The 16557-nt window shown below is 40.0% G+C and overlaps 1 protein-coding gene across 6 annotated transcripts in view; it reads right to left on the reverse strand.

The window, feature by feature from the left end:
• TSC22D1 (TSC22 domain family member 1) overlaps positions 1-16557 on the reverse strand; it is a 121917-nt gene continuing 105360 nt past the window's right edge. For 4 of the 6 annotated variants that reach the window (XM_040267210.1, XM_040267206.1, XM_040267214.1 and 1 more), the window contains 2 exons: positions 2563-2614; positions 1-1394 (listed from right to left, as the gene is read on the reverse strand). In XM_040267210.1, the coding sequence (XP_040123144.1) occupies positions 1137-1394; positions 2563-2614 (310 nt within the window). In that variant the 3' untranslated portion in view covers positions 1-1136. Of the gene's footprint in view, positions 1395-2562; positions 2615-3020; positions 3449-3690; positions 3741-16557 lie in introns of those variants that run through there. The other 2 variants (XM_040267213.1, XM_040267212.1) reach the window with 2 other exon arrangements.

The raw sequence follows: 16557 nt of genomic DNA on the forward strand, positions 1-16557 counted from the left end.
TTGTTTATCAACATTTTGTATGCTTTATTGAAAGTTGACAAGTGCAACAGTTAAATACAGTGACACCTTACAACTGTGTAGAGAACATGCACAGAAACATATGCAGATAACTACTATACAGGTAATATGCAGAAACCCCTACTGGGAAATCCATTAGCTAGAACTCTGCATTTTTCAAAGTATTCAAACAGTTCAATCAAGGATTTCAGTGAACAGGGAGTGACTTCAAGATACTCAGCAGCTAGAAGATTGCAGATTACACAAAGTGACTAACTGTGCCAAATTCTTAAAATCTCTTTAGGGAGGTGTGTTTTGCTTCATGGGTTTTTCACGGAGATTGATATATAAAAGACAATCCACACCTCTTCAGACAGCCAATGAGACATCTAAATTGCAATCTGTACAACCTAAATAGTAGTTACAGTCCTCTATTGTACAAAATAGTTACGCTACATACACAAATATACAATGAGCAAAACGGCCTTCATGGTAAGAGAGCTTAGGTCCCAGCTACCTGTCACCATGTAGTCACGCTAATAGTTTTGTGTCACTGTTTCGGAAAGAGGCACAGTACAATATTTTTTTTTTAATGGAGTCTGGTGACAGTCGTCGTTTGTACAATGAACTATGTTTTCCCCTCATCTTAGGTGAGACTAAGCTTCACTCTTGACCTTCACCTCCCTTTCCAGTTCCTCTTGGGGGAGGAGAGGAAAGTCCAGTGGCAAGCTCCTCTGCTTTGGAACCCCATGGAGTACACTACTGTGCAAGCAGGAAGAACTCTTGGAGGTGGGGGGGAGTGGGGAGCAGGGGCTGGGGGTGGGGGTGGAAAGGCACAACAGCTCCTCAGAATGAATGAAACCATTTCTCACGGTTCTGCCAAGCTGCATGAGGTCCCAGTATATCCATGCTAATTCTCTGATTAACCTTTAACTCACCCAACTAAGAAATTTCTTCAAGCCGAAAGCATATGAGTGTTTAATACTGGAAAAAAGAGAAAATGGCATGTGTCAGTCTCACGTCTCTTTTGCAGCGAGCAATGAAATGGGTGACGGTGGGGGCGGACCCCTCCCCTAGTACATCTTCTCAGGTCTGTTCAGTTCAGACCACAGCAGCCAGTTCTTCGGGGGCCAGGATGGCTACGCGGTTGGTCCTGAGCCCTGGGACGCTGGCTGGGCCGGGGGCTGTGTGGTCCCCTGTGGCTGTGTGGTGGCAGGGGGCGAGCCAGTCTGCAGCTGGGCCTGGAACTGGGCAAGCTGCTCGGGACTGGCCAGCGTCTTCAGCAGATTGTTCTCCTGCTCCAGCTGGGAATTTTTCTCTATGAGTTCCTTGATCTGTTCCTTGAGAACCTCCACTTCCTCTCTAACTGCATACATCAAATGGCTTTTCACCAGATCCTGAAAGGGAGAGAAGGAAGGGGGATGGGGGAGAAAGGTTTAACGTTCTATTGACTGTTTCCCGGACTCTGAATTGTTAAAACATTTTGCAAGTCTCTCCCTAACCACTGACATATCCTGCCTTTAGAGATTCATTTAACAGGCTCCAGGGGAAAAAGACGGACCACCACCCTAACTGTACAATACTTCAGTTTAACGTATAAATGATCAAGGTTTTGCTTTCCTTGCAGCCGTTGGCCAGGAATGCCTACGCTCAGGTTTCCTATTCCAGATGGCAAAACGCAGCCGGGCTCCAGGCTTGGTGCAGAAAGAAGCCGGGCCCAGGGATGTCCAGCCCCGAGCAACGGGAGCCACGACCCCGCCCCAAGCCCCTCCCTCCGTCCGCTGGACCGCCTCCCTCAGCACCGGCTGCAGCCAGTTCCTACAGAGCGTGTTGCCGCATTTTCCTCCCCCCCACCCCCCCTTTTCGTGATTAAGCTGACATCACAGAAACCTGGGCAGCCGTCGCAGCCAATGGGCGCTCGAGTTATTTATAGCTCCGAATTAAAGGTTCGGAGTTTGCCTAGCAACAGTGGGCAGAGAATCCCGTGAGAAGAGCCACAGGCGCTGCTCCAATAACAAAGAACGGCCAAGGCGGAAATAAAAAATGGGAGAAATCCAGGCGCAGGCTGAGACGGCGAAACTTTTCTCCGGCTCTTCTTCATTGTGCAGGAGCCCCCACCACTGGGGATCCGTTTGGCCCTGTGTAGGAGGCTCCTTCCCGAGACCCCCACTTCTGGGGCCCTCCCCGCTCCCGGCTCCGCGGTAAACCTGAGGATCCCTAGGAAAGCCACATCACTAGCGATGTGCCCGAGACCGAAGGACACGCTGGGCCAGCGCTTTCCCAGCAATTCCCCAGCAAAAAAGGGGCAGGCACCTCCGCCAAAATCTTGATGGTTGTTTGAAATCGGTCCTGGAAAGAACATCAAATACCCGCAGGGTCCCTTTCTCTCTCCTTAGCAGACCCGGTATGTGGCTTCATACTGGCAGAATGGAGACAGTGCCGGCATTTCTAAATGTATGGAGAGCAGTCATCACCTTCTACAGATGCGCTCCTTTCATCCCAAGACACCCTGCATTTTGTACTGTGCCCACATTTAGTACAAACGATTTTTAAAACAGTACATACCATAGCTTGCTCGATTTTGTTGTCAATAGCTACCACACTTGCACCAGATGAGCTGAAAAAGAGAAGGAAAAAAAAATCAATAAATGAGATCTTTTTTTCCTATCCCAGACAAAAAGAATTCCTTAATTCTGTGGTGTTACTAACATCATTTTCTGAACATTCTTTAATGCTATGTAATATATCACCCTCCAGAAAACACCAGCCACTCTCTTCCTAACGAATATCCAGACATTTCCCTATTTTAGTGAGCCACAAAGGCTAAATTACATAATGTGGTAAAACACTGTGCTCTGGCCAGACCTGCAAAAACAAGGCTATTCGGAACATTTCAAAAAGCAACATCCATGTCACCGTAGCCTCTCAGCAATGGACAAAGGAATTCGCAGGGCTATCTTTCACCTGCATTATTACAAGGATCTCACGAGTAAATTTTTAAAAGTATCCCAGCCGACATTTACCTATTGTCAAGTCTCACAGAGGCGTTTTCGGTCCCGAGCAAGGATGACAAGAAAGAAATTGAAAAATGTCTCAGTTGGTAAACTCCTAGATCCATCGCCACTGGTCTACACCATTGGGATTTCATGCAATTGCAGCCAAAAACACCCTCGCAGGAAAAAAAAAAAAAAAAAAAAACGGGAATACTAGCCGCCTTGTTGGGGCTAGATAAAAATCTTCTAGCTTTACGCAGCTCAGGGAGAAACAGAAACGGCAGTACTAATTGAAAGAAGCCCGGCTTCTGGGGCTTGGAGATTCCGGGAAGACGCAGATCCCACTGCTGGGCGGAGAAGGATCCCTGGTCAGCAGCCGGGCTCCACTAGGCTCTAGTCTAGGGCTCCCAGTCTCCGTGCAAAATATATGCAGGAAAGAGCCGCGCCGATTGGCCAGCGCGCCGCTGGATCCGCCCCCTCCTCCCTTTCCCGCCCTCCTCCCGCTTCCCCGCCCCCTCCCCACCCCCACCCCGCCCCCAGCCTCCCCACCGGCTCCTCGGGTGGGCTGGCCCAGGCCGCAGCCTCAGGGGCTGAGAAGCGGGCCGCAGGGGCCTCCAAGATCAAGGAAAAACCGAGCAGTGCTCAGGCGGAAAACGCCAAGGGGTCCTGAAAATGCGATTAGGGCTCCGCACGTGCTTACGTTTAAGGGAGTCAGACCCCGTCCCTGGAGCTGCCTGTCCCCGTGGCTGCCGAACGGCGAAAGCTGCTTATTTGCAACCAGAACCGTCTGAGCTACTGGGCATGCCCAGTCCCAGCACTTAAAGACTCGCAGGAGCTGGAGTATCTCGATTTCAATTATCTCGTTGCAACAGGCAGCAGTAATTGGAGGACTTTAAGGGTGGTTTTATTTATAAAGATAACTATATTGTAATAATACTTTTTTTTAAGCTAGTGAATTTTAGAGGAAAAAAGTCATATTTCCTTTTTGAGAGATTCTGCCTTTCTATGAATTTATCAATTATGTGTAGAAACAAAAAATAGTACATAGTCTTTGCTACATATATATAAATTGAGGCCAAAAGGAATCTACCAGATGAAATGAGATCTCAAAAGTTCCCATTGCCATAAACCTTAAAATCGCATTTCCTTCCGTGTATATCTAGGGCGGGGGGAACCCCACAGGTTGAATCCTTCCTGCTGCTGCTAAGTCACTTCAGTCGTGTCCGACTCTGTGCGACCCCACAGACAGCAGCCCAACAGGCTCCCTGTCCCTGGGATTCTCCAGGCAAGAACACTGGAGTGGGTTGCCATTTCCTTCTCCAATGCATGAAAGTGAAAAGTAAGAGTGAAGTCGCTCAGTCGTGTCCGAGACTCTTGGCGACCCCATGGACTGCAGCCTACCAGGCTCCTCCGCCCATGGGATTTGCCAGGCAAGAGTATTGGAGTGCTTCCTACATAGATCTATTTTCACTTTTAAGTGAAAGTTTTTAGATGTTAAGTGCAATTTCTGTAAGAGTCAGTCCTTTGAGCCTTCTTACATCAGCAGAACTAAGATACTGTAAAGTCTGTATGTCAATGTTATAGCCGCACTGACCAAATAATTCCCTTCTCTAAACCAAAATTAAAAGATCTGAGTGTGAAATAGCGTAACCCGTTACATAATTTTCTTCTATTAATTTAAAATATTTGTAAGAATGTACCAACTGAGTTTAAAGTTTAATATACTATAAGTCTAAGGCCTTAGGGTCACTTGATTATTATAGGTTATAAACAGCTTGCAATTCAGTACGTTTAAGAAGGTACATTTAAGCCTCTACAATACTGCCCTCTAATGGCATAATCCTATAAAAACAGAAACAAAAAACTTCAATACTAAAGACTTTCAAATAAGCAAATTGTATCATCACAAATAATTCCAACATAAAACTTGACCACAGAACATATATAGGTACGTATTCTATTTACATACACACACACACAAACCCACATATGGTCTTTCCTCTCTCAAACATTCTCTCTTAAGCAGAATCCTTTAGCAAATTTTAAGTTGCTAGTGGAGCCTCTTAGATAGTCTTTGAAGTTGACCCAATGTTGGCAGAGTGTGTTTGGTTTTAGAAACTGTCCAAAATGGTTAGGTACCAAATCTGGTGAATGTGGAAGCTGATGAAAGGGCAATTAATTCTCTTTGGGGTTAAAAAACCAAGGCCGTATCATTCTTTGTTATTGTAAGGTTTATATTGTTCTCTAAACTTTAAAGCTTTACTTTTGAATAACAAATGATATTCAAGTGCTATTCAAATATGTGTTGGCATATTTATAATTTACAAAAATTATATATTATGATACAAATTTATTTTCAAAAGGAAAACAGTAAGTGGAAGATCAAAAAATCACTATTTGGGAAGCAGATATGTGGTCTGTATGTCTATGAATCTAGGCACAATTATTATTTACTACATTATAGTTTCTCTATATTTTGAAAGTTACATACATACACACACAAACCCACATATGGTCTTCCCTCTCTTAAGCAGAATCCTTTAATTTAGGAAATTTTAAGTTGCTAAGTTGCTAGTTATCATTCTGTGATTAAGTCATTTACAGATTTAAATGGAATGTCAACTGCACAGGAAAAAGTAAAGCATCACTTAAGTTGTAAAAAGAGCTTAAAAAACCCAAAACTCTAATATCATATATAGAAAAGAATTTTAAATTCCCACTTATTTAAGAAGATTAATAAATTAACTGATTTATTTGTGATGTTCTTGAAAATAGAAAGTTACAAGCTGGTCATGTTTTCATTTCTTTCATTCCAGTTGATCATGCAAGTATTAAGCTAATAGAAGGCAATATCCGAATTGCGGTCTGTTTACCCCATATCTCTACAGTGGGACATTATGGTCAGCACCAACACTGCTATTTTAGACACACTTGCAAGAAACATCCTTGCACATATACCCTTGAACATCTGTAATATATTTCTGGAGAATCTGCTGGGAAAAAAGATAATTAGAAATCTATTTCTTTTCCTATCTTTTCTATAAATGTACTGCTGCTGCTGCTGCTGCTGCTAAGTCGCTTCAGTTGTGTCCGACTCTGTGCGACCCCACAGATGGCAGCCTACCAGGCTCCTCCGTCCCTGGGATTCTGCAGGCAAGAACACTGGAGCGGGTTGCCATTTCCTTCTCCAATGAATGAAAGTGAAAAGGGAAAGTGAAGTCGCTCAGTCGTGCCCGACTCTCAGTGACCCCATGGACTGCAGCCTGCCAGGCTCCTCCGTCCATAGGATTTTTCAGGCAAGAGTACTGGAGTGGGGTACCATTGCTTTCTCTGATAAATGTGCTAGGTTCCTTTAAGATAGATTTTCTTTTTAATTAGAGAAAAAAATTTAATCTCTATGAATGTTATACCTTTTGTTAGATTTGTTAAGTTTGACTTTCTTTTTTTTGACTTTTTATTCTGTACACACACACACACACACACACACGCAACTGATTGATGATGGTGTGATAGTTTCAGGTGAATAGCAAAGGGACTCAGCCATACATAGACAAACAAGTATCCACTCTCCCTGGGGGAAAGAATGGGGGGAAGGGAGAGTTAGGGAGTTTGGGATGGACATGTACACACAGATATATTTAAAATGTATACCCTACAAGGGCCTACTGTATAGAGCATGGAACTCTGCTCAATGTTATGTGGTAGCATGGATAAGATAGATTTTAAATGGAAAACTAAAAAGACATAATTTCAAAAAGAAGGCAACGAGATTAGAGATCTCTCTAGAGGACAGTCCACGGGTCAGGAATGTCTGAGGCCCAGAGGACTAAAATTACTTTCCAGCTATTACAGAAAGGTTCTTCCATTTGCAAAATAGAACATCTGTGAGTTTAGTGCCCTGACTTTAACCAAGGACAGGATAAACACTCGCCTGCCTCCAGGAGAGACCCCTGAAGGCATGGATGATACTAGTCCCCTTCAGACACTGGGCAGAGGTCAAGAGGTCTCACTCCAGTGGGAAATCCGGATCACAGGAAAAGGCCTGGACCTTTGAGACTGGGTGGTTATCTGTTGTTGATTTTGTTGTTCTGTTCTGTTTTGCCTAAGTGCCTTTTTACCTGGATTCCAGTTCAATCACTTCTGCATATTAATAGCACATATGAATTAATAGCTAATTCAGTGACATGTGCTCTTCTTCCAAACTTGATAGGTACAATATAGGTAAAGACCTTGATGCTGGGAAAGACTGAGGGCTAGAGGAGAAGGGGGAGGCAGAGGATGAGATGGTTGGATGGCATCACTGACTCGATGGACATGAGTTTGAGTAAATCCCAGGAGTTGGCGATGGACAGGGAGGCCTGGCACGCTGCAGTCCACGGGGTCACAGAGTCAAACAGGACTTAGTGACTAAACAACAGCAACAACAATATAGGTACAGTTGGTGACCCACCACTCAAACAAGATAACCTGTTTGTCCCTCTGTCCAAACTCATTGCAAATCTAAACTGACTGCCGCAAAAGAGGCTAAAGCACAGAACCCCGAGCTTGACCAACAGCTGTTGTCCAGGGACTGCTCGCCACCTTCCCTTTCTAGCCCACTCTCACTAGGTGCTGGGGGTCATTTTACCAGGTTTAGCAAATGAAACTACAGGACTCCAAGTTAAAGCTGAACTGCAGATAAACCACGAATAATGTTTTTATTGTTGGGGTCCTGCACACTGTTGGAACAAGAAAGAATGTCAAAAAAAATTTTAAGAAAAATTCAACCATACTTTAAATTTCCTTGATTTCGATTGAAAACATGGAAGATAAAGTTGAGAAAATCTTCCTCAAAATAACAGAACAAAAGAAACAGAGATGGAAACATGAGATACAAGACACTAAACGGGTCCATCTAGGAGGAGGGCCAAGAGCAAAACAGAGTGAATTCCACAAACAGAGACCAGAGGGATGGCAATTACCAAAGAAATAATTTAAGAGTATGTCCAGAACTGAAGGGTGCAAGTCTCCTGATGATATGAGATGACCAAATGGTGACCGCCATCAAGGAAAAGAGCCCTACACCAAAGCGCGTCATGACAAAACTAAAGATCATTTGGGACAAAGCAAGGTACAAACACAGGTACCAGTATCAGAATGGCTGCTTTGGCCACTGGGAAACAATGGAGAAACTGCTTATAAAATTCTAAGAGAGAAAGGTTTTTTACTTGGTGAAATCATTTAAATGTAAATGTATCACAAGAACATTTTCAGATATTTTAGAAACCGAAATGGAGGAGCAAATCAGGGAAAGGGGTTTAAAGCAAGAGGAATAAGTTCTAGAGATAGGCAGTACAACCTTGCACCTGAAATCAATAATACGATGTTGAAAATGTAAAACTTTGAGAGGGTGGGTCTCAGGTTAAGTCTTCTTACCACAATAAAATGAAAATTAAAAAAAAAATACATTCCCCCAGAAAGGAAAGATGGTATGAGAAACATGAAGCAGGGACTCAAATGCTGGAGAGGAGGAAGGGAACCAACAGAATAATGAGGGACGCTCCTGGCTGTCCAGTGGTTAGGGCTGCAGGGGGCATGGGCTCCATCCGCGGTGCAGGAACTAAGATGCCGCATGGTGTAGTGAAAAAGCCCAAAAGAAGATGATGGGGAAGGAAACCTGGGGATGGCAGGGGCTAATAAGCAAACCTTAGCAGCAACAGGTATGTAATCGTGGGGGGAAGTGAGAGCCTTTGGGAGGCAGCACTTTGGTGAGAATAAACAGAGACATGATCTAATAGATCTGAGCATTTGTGGGGGGAGGGGGCTAAAGCCAGGTATGAACCAGATCTAATGGAACAACTAAGTAAGTTCGAGACAGTTTTACAGTTTTGCAGAAATCAAAAGTAAAGGAAAAGAAAAGAATGTTCATAGATAAAACTTGACTATAATAATATAAATTGTTTTACTGGTTTAACTTTAAAAAGTTAAGGTTACTGGGAAGGTTGTGGGAAGAAGAAATGCATGGTAGGAAAAAACAATGTCTATTAAGAATGGTGTAAAAGTGCTAAATCCTCCTCTACTACGACTTGATTATATAATACCTACAATGCTCTTGACAGAGCAAGAAATAACAGTATAAATATATTATTACATGGACATGTGTGGGTAAATTTGAGAAATTAAAAGTGGCTCCCTACTGAGGCATAAATTTATGGACTGAAAAAAGGAAATTGCTAACTTTTGTTTCTATTCACTCTATTTTTAGGTATGTACAGGTATTGCTTTGATTAAAAAATATTTTCAAGAGGGAGAATGGGGTCTTCCAGGAGCTGCTCTGCTCCCAGGTTTCAGGTGAGTACTTAGCACAGGTGAAGAAACTGCCTGAGGCTGGGGAAGAGCCAGCAACAGAAGCAGCAGAACAGCTTCTAGAAATCACACAGGGTTGGTGTTGCCACCAGCCTGGGTAAAAAAGGAAAAAAAAAAACTTGTAAACACAGGACACCAGATATTTAGAAGGATAGTGCCGAAGTCATGATGAAAAGTTAGTTCTGGACTGACGGGTGTCTGCCAAGGGAAAAGGGGAAAGCGGATGGGAGAGGGTAAGGGTAGGAATTTGGGGTTAACAGATGCAAACTATTATATATAGAAAGGGTGAGCAACAAGGTCCGCCTGGACGGCACCGGGAACTGTATTCAGTATCCTATGATAAACCATAATGGAGGAGAATATGAGAAAGAGTGTATATGTGAATAACTGAGTCACTTTGCTGTACAGCAATAATTAACAAAGCACTGTAATTCAACTATACTTCAATGAAAAATAAAATAGATAAATATACAAGGAAGCTTTGAAAAGATCAAACTGTTTCCAAGTAACTTAATTTTTTCTCGAAATAAGGCTCGGAGATAAACCAATAATTCACAATGTCTGGCATCCAATGAAAAGTACCAGGCATACAAACAAGCAGGGAGATATGACTCATGATGGGGAGGAAAATCGATCAATCAGTATGACCCAGATATGACAGAGATGATATAATTTGTAGACCAGGACACTGAAATTATTATAACCATGTTTTATATGTTCAAGAAAGTACAGGTAAACATTAGCATATTAACTGCAGAAAACCCAATTTACAGGATGAAACATATGATTTGGGAAAAAAGATGGGATTAACAGCAGATTAAACAGGGCAGAAATATTAGTGATATATTAGCAATAGAAACTAACCAAAACAAAACGGAGAAAAAAACAAAAAAATTAATATTGCTCCATATCATTGAACCATGGAGCAATTTCAAACAACCAAATAAATCTCTAGTGAAGTCCCTGAAGAAGAGAGGAAGGAAGGGGAAAAATATTTGAGGCAATTATGGCAATTTTCTCCATATTTTATTGAAAAAAATAGATCCAAGAAGTTAAACAAACCTCAAGCAAGAGAATTATGAAGAAAACTGCAGCAAGGTATATCATCATCAAATGGCTTAAAACCAGTGATAAAGAGATCATCCTAAAAGCTGCCCAGAGGAAAGAACTAGATTATACACAGAGCTACAGAGATGAGACTGGAAGCAGACTTCTGGTTGACAGAAGAGTGTGGCAGCATCTTTCAAGCGCTGAGAGGAAATTCTGAAAAGTCTATCAACTTACAAGTCTGTCCCCGGTGAAAATATCTGTCAAAAATAAAGATGAGGGACTTCCTTGGTGGTTCAGTGGCTGAGACTCTGTGCCCCCAGTGCAGGGGCCTGGGTTCAATCCCTACTCAGGGAACTAGATCTTTCATGCTGTAACAAAAGATCCTGCATGCTGCAATTGAGACCTGGCACAGCCAAATAAATAAATATTTTAAAAAAGAAAAAAAAATGAGAATGAAATTCTTTTTCAGAAAGCTGGAAGGACTCAATCACTGCCAGTGATAAGAAATTTATCACTATAAGAAATTTTGCACAAAAGAATGAAGAGTGTCAGAAGTAGGAACTATGTAGTTAAACACAAAAATATTTCCCTTAGCTATTATTTCTCTTTTAAAAAAAACCCATTATATCTCTTTTAAAAAATAACTGACTGTTTAAAGTAAAATTAGTAACAGTATATGAGTGAAGAGGGGCTATATCATACATAGAAGTGAAATGTATGACAAAGTAGAACACAGACCAGGAGGGGTGAAGGAATGGATACTGCTGTACAGTTCTTAGATTACTAACAAGTAGATGTGAACGTTGAAGATGGATTCTACAAACTCTAAAGTAATACCTGAAATACAAAGAGTAACAGCTATTAATACTAAGCCAATAAAGAAGATAAAACGGAATCATTAGAGAAAATACAATCTAAAAGAAGGAGAAAGAAAGGAAAGAGGGATGAACAAAAAGCAAACAATAAGACAGTACACTTAAACCAACTGTAGCAAGAATCACATTAAATGTAAATTAAGCACCTTAGTTAAAAGGTAGAGACTGTTGGACTAGATAAAAAAGCAAGACACAACTACTGCTGGCTTTAAGAAATAATTCTTTAAATATAAAGGCATAAATGGGCAAAATAAGAGAATAGAAGAAGATCTTCTATGTTAAAATAATCAAATGCTGAATGCTGAAAAGGCTACATTTTTCAGACCAAGTAGACTGCAAAGCTAAACCATTTCCTAATGAATAAAAGGATCAATTTATCAAGAGGTCATAAAAATCCTAAGTGTTTAAACACTGATAACAGAGCTTCAAACTGTATTAAGCAAAAACTGATAGAACTGTAAGGAGAAATTTTAAAAATCCAAAACTGTAGTTTTCAACAATCCTCAGTAACTGAAAGACAGTAAACAGAAAATAAGAATACTGAACACTTGAGTAACTGTCAAGCACTTGACCTAACTGGTTTTTGTAGAACATTCCATCCAGGAGCAGCAGACTACACATTCATTTCAAGCACACATGGCATTTTTACCAGGAGAGACCACATTCTGAGCCACAAAACAAGTCTCAATAAATTTAAAAGAATTCAAATCATACAAAGCATGCTGTATACACACATTGGAACTGAATTAGAAATCAATGACAGAAAATTAATTGGAAAATCTTCAAATATTTGGAAATAACACATACCTAAATAACTTATGGAGGTCAAATAAAAGGGAAATTGGGAAATATTTTGAACTGAGGAAAAAATAATAAAACATAGCATATTACATTTATTTTAATAAATATAACAACTTAGATATAATGAACAAATTCTTAGAAAAACAAAAACTGCCAAAACTCACTTCAGGAGAAACAGGTAACCTAAATGGTCTCCTTTAAAAATTAATTTGTAATTTAAAATCTTCCTATGCCAAAACCCTCAGGCCCAGATGGTTTGTTTCACTGGTAAACATTTCAGGAAGAAATAATACCTATTCTATACAAACTCTCTTCCAGAAAACTAAAGAGAAGAAAATACTTCCCAACTCATTCTACAAGGCCAGCATGACCCTAATACTAAAATCAGGCAATGATGTTATAAAAAAAAGAGAAGATAGCTATAGACCAAAAGCCCTACTGAACAGAGATACTAAAATTCTTCAAAAAGTTTTGGTGATAACCCTGTATGCAAGACAGCAAAAGAGACACAGATGTATAGAACAGTCTTTTGGACTCTGTGGGAGAGGGAGAGGGTGGGATGATTTGGGAGAATGGCATTGAAACATGTATAATATCATAAGAAATGAATCACCAGTCCAGGTTCAATGCAGGATACAGGATGCTTGGGGCTGGTGCACTGGGATGACCCAGAGGGATGGTATGGGGAGGGAGGAGGGAGGGGGGTTCAGGATGAGGAACACGTGTATGCCTGTGGCAGATTCATGTTGATGTATGGCAAAACCAATACAATATTGTAATTAGCCTCCAACTAAAATAAGTAAATTTAAATTTAAAAAGTTTTGGCAACTTGACACCAGTTATATAATCAGGACCAAATAGCATTTATTCTGAGAAGGCAAGGTAAACATCTGAAAATCAATGATTCACTGTATGATTTAGTCAACAGACTAAAGAAAAATTACAGGGTCATCTCAACAGAGGCAGGAAAAAGCAATCTGACAAAATTCAACATCCACTCATAATAAAAAAAAAACCTCTCAGCAAAATAGGAACTGAAATTCTTCACCCTAATAAAAACCATTCAGTCCACATCACACTTAACAATATAAGAATGAATGCTTTCCTCCTATGATTGGAAAAAAAGGCAAGAATGTCCAATCTCAGCAATACTATTCAATATGACACTGGAGGTATTAGTAATAGGCAGGCAATAAGGCAAAAAAAAAAAAAAAAAAAGGAAGAAGACCAAAAGAATGGATATCCAGATTAAAAAGAAAAAAATAAAACTGTCCTATTAACAGATAATTGTCTATGGGGCTTTCCAGGTGGCGCTAGAGGTGAAGAACCCGTCTGCCAAAGCAGGAGGCATAAGAGACTCAAGTTTGAACCCTGGGTCAGGAAGCTCCCCTGGAAGAGGGCATGGCAACCCACTCCAGTGTTCTTGCCTGGAGAATCTCATGGACAGAGGAGCCTGGGGGGCTACACAGTCCATAGGGTAGCAATGAGTTGGACATGACTAAGGCAACTTAGCACAAGATTGCCTATACAGAAAATCCCTAAGAATGCATAAAAAAACTACAGGAACTAACAATAAGCATGTTTACCTAAGTCATGGGATATAAGTTCAATCAGAAAAATCAGTTGCATTCCTACGTACTAGAATAAACAATTAAACGCTGATATTTTTTAAATTCCATTTATAATATCATAACAATACATGAAATAGGTATAAAATCTAACAAAATATGTATAAAATCTGTATGCTGAAAACTAAGAAATGCTGACAAAAGAAATCCAAGAGAATCAAATAAATGGTGAGATAAACTGTGTTCACCAACTGAAAGACTCAACATGGCTAACATGTCAATTACCCCTCCCCACAATAATGCATAGATTCGATGTAATCCCAATCAAAATTCCAGCAAGACATCTTATAAAAAATGATAAAGTGATTCTAAAATTTATATGTGAAAGTTAAAGAACTAGAATGAGCCAAACAACATTGAGAAAAGTGCTGAAGGACTCGCACTCAAGACTTTCTGTAAAGTTACTCTTGTCAGGATAGTATGGTAATGGTAAAAGGACAGATGTTCAGAGCAATGAAAGGTTAAGAGACAGTCTCATGCATATATGGAAACTGATTTGACAAAGATGTAAAACTAACTCCGTGCAGAAAGATAATATTTTCAACAAACAGTACTGAAACAACTAGATGCATATAAAAAAACAAAACCCAATTTGACCCATTCCTCTCCACCACATGAAATATCAACTTAAAATGGACCATAGACTTAAATGTAAAATCTCAAACTATAATTCCTTGGGACTTTGGGTTAGGCAAAGTTTCTTACATATGGTACAAGAAGCACCATTCATAAAAGAGAAAAAAAAATCAATAAACTAGACTTTATTAACATGGAGAATTTTGGTTCTTTGAAAGACACGGTTACAAGAATGAAAATACAACTATAGACTGTAATTAAATATTGCCAGTCACACATCTGATAAAGGACTTATATCCAGTTATATAAAGAATTCTTAAAACTCAATAGCAAGGAAACAACACAATTTTTTAAAAAATGGACAACACTTTATCAAAGAAGACTGGTAAATAGCACATGACAAAATGTTAAACATCATTAATTATTACAGAAATGCAAACTAAAACCATAATGAGATACAGCAACATAATTCCCCTCTCCAGGGGATCTTCCCAACCCAGGGATCGAGTCCCAGGTCTCCTGCATTGCAGGCAGATTCTTTATCATCCGAGCCGCCAGGGAAGCCCCAGTGAGATACCAGAGGCGGGGAAATCTTTTAAAAAGTTAACCTAAAAATATCAACTGCTGATGAGGCTGCAGAGCAGTTGGAATGCTCATGTATTGATGATAGGAATGCAAAATGGTATAACCGCTTTGCAAAACAGTTCAGGAGTTGCTTATAAAGTTAGACTCAGTCTCCATAAAACCCGATAATCCCAGTCTAAGTTAGTGAGTGTGCGTTAAGTCGCTTCAGTCATGTCCAACTCTTTGCGACCATATGGACAGAGAAGCCTGCCGGGCTACAGTCTGCCAGGCTTCTCTGTCCATGGGTTTCTCCAGGCAAGAATACTGGAGTGGGTTGCCATGCCTTCCTCCAGGGGATCTTCCCAACCCAGGGATCAAACCTGGATCTCCTGTGGCTCTTTGCATCGCAGGCAGATTCCTACCACTAAGCCACCAAGGAAGCCCTTTGTCATAATCACTCAAAAGTGGAAATAACCCAAATGTCATTCAACTGCAGAATGGATAAACAAATCATGGTACACCTATACCACGGAATACTGCTCAGCCATAACAAGAAATTAAGTACTGATACACGCAGGAACACGAATGAATCTCAAATGTATTATGGTTAAGTGAAAGAAGCCAGAAAAGACAAACCTATGGGGACAAAAAACAAACAGACAAACAAACCAGATCAGAAGTTGCCAGAGCCTTGGGGTGAGAGAGGAGAGGTTTTTGTAGAAGATGGAACTGTTTCATTTCTTGATTGTGGTGATGGTATAACCACTGTTTGTGTTTGTCAAAACTTGTAGAACTGTGTACTAAAGAGAGAAACTTTGTATCACACTTTAAAAAAATGAAAGAAAAGAGTGGCTAGGTAGCGGCCGAGAGGATAAAAAAAGGAACAGCTAATATTTTTTTCTATTAATTCTACCTGATCTTTATAAATGCATGTGTATTTTTTATTGTGGTAAAACACATATAACCTAAAATTTATCAACTTAATCATCTTAAGTGTACAGTTCGGTATTGTTAAGAGTATATACCTTGTTGTAAAACAGATCTCTACAATTTTTTCTTCTAGCAAGTCTGAAGCCATGCATATTAAATAATTCCCCACACCCATCCCCCACCCTGGCCCCAGTAATCATCATGCTACTGTTTCTATGAATTTACTTCTCTAGTCACCTATGCGTGTATTTTGACTAAAAATATTTTGAAGTAAAAGCAAAGAGTTAAAAAAAAAGCTACCAAAGTTATAATACAAGGACTTGAATACTTTCACTGACCAGAACTAAAAAAAATTGTCTATTTCAGAACTAACTGCTCTGTAATTATTTGAAATGTATTATTGGGTTTGAATTTTAAACTACAACTTTGCTTTGTCTTAAAGCTATCAAATTTGTTGGTAATTAACCTGCAGAAGAACAGAGGTATATTGATATTACAGGTTTCCTAAATCCCATATGAGGATTAGAAGACTCAACAAATTACTTGCTCAGAGGAAGAATTTCAAAAATCCTAACAAAATACTAGCAAATTTAAATTAACCTTTTATTTATTTATACACACACATAAGGCTCTCTATAAATATATTTTTCCTGTCTCTTTCTGTATATGTTCTCTCTAAATATATACAATTACTTTTAAATTAAAGTTCTAGAAGCAATCTCTGGTTCTTCCATACCTGTCTGCACATGCCTCTCTCTATATATATTTGTTTTATTTAATATAACTATCTTTTAAAGA

This window comes from Oryx dammah, unplaced genomic scaffold, assembly GCF_014754425.2.
Source record: "Oryx dammah isolate SB20612 unplaced genomic scaffold, SCBI_Odam_1.1 HiC_scaffold_24, whole genome shotgun sequence".
In the NCBI taxonomy this organism is placed as follows: domain Eukaryota; kingdom Metazoa; phylum Chordata; class Mammalia; order Artiodactyla; family Bovidae; genus Oryx; species Oryx dammah.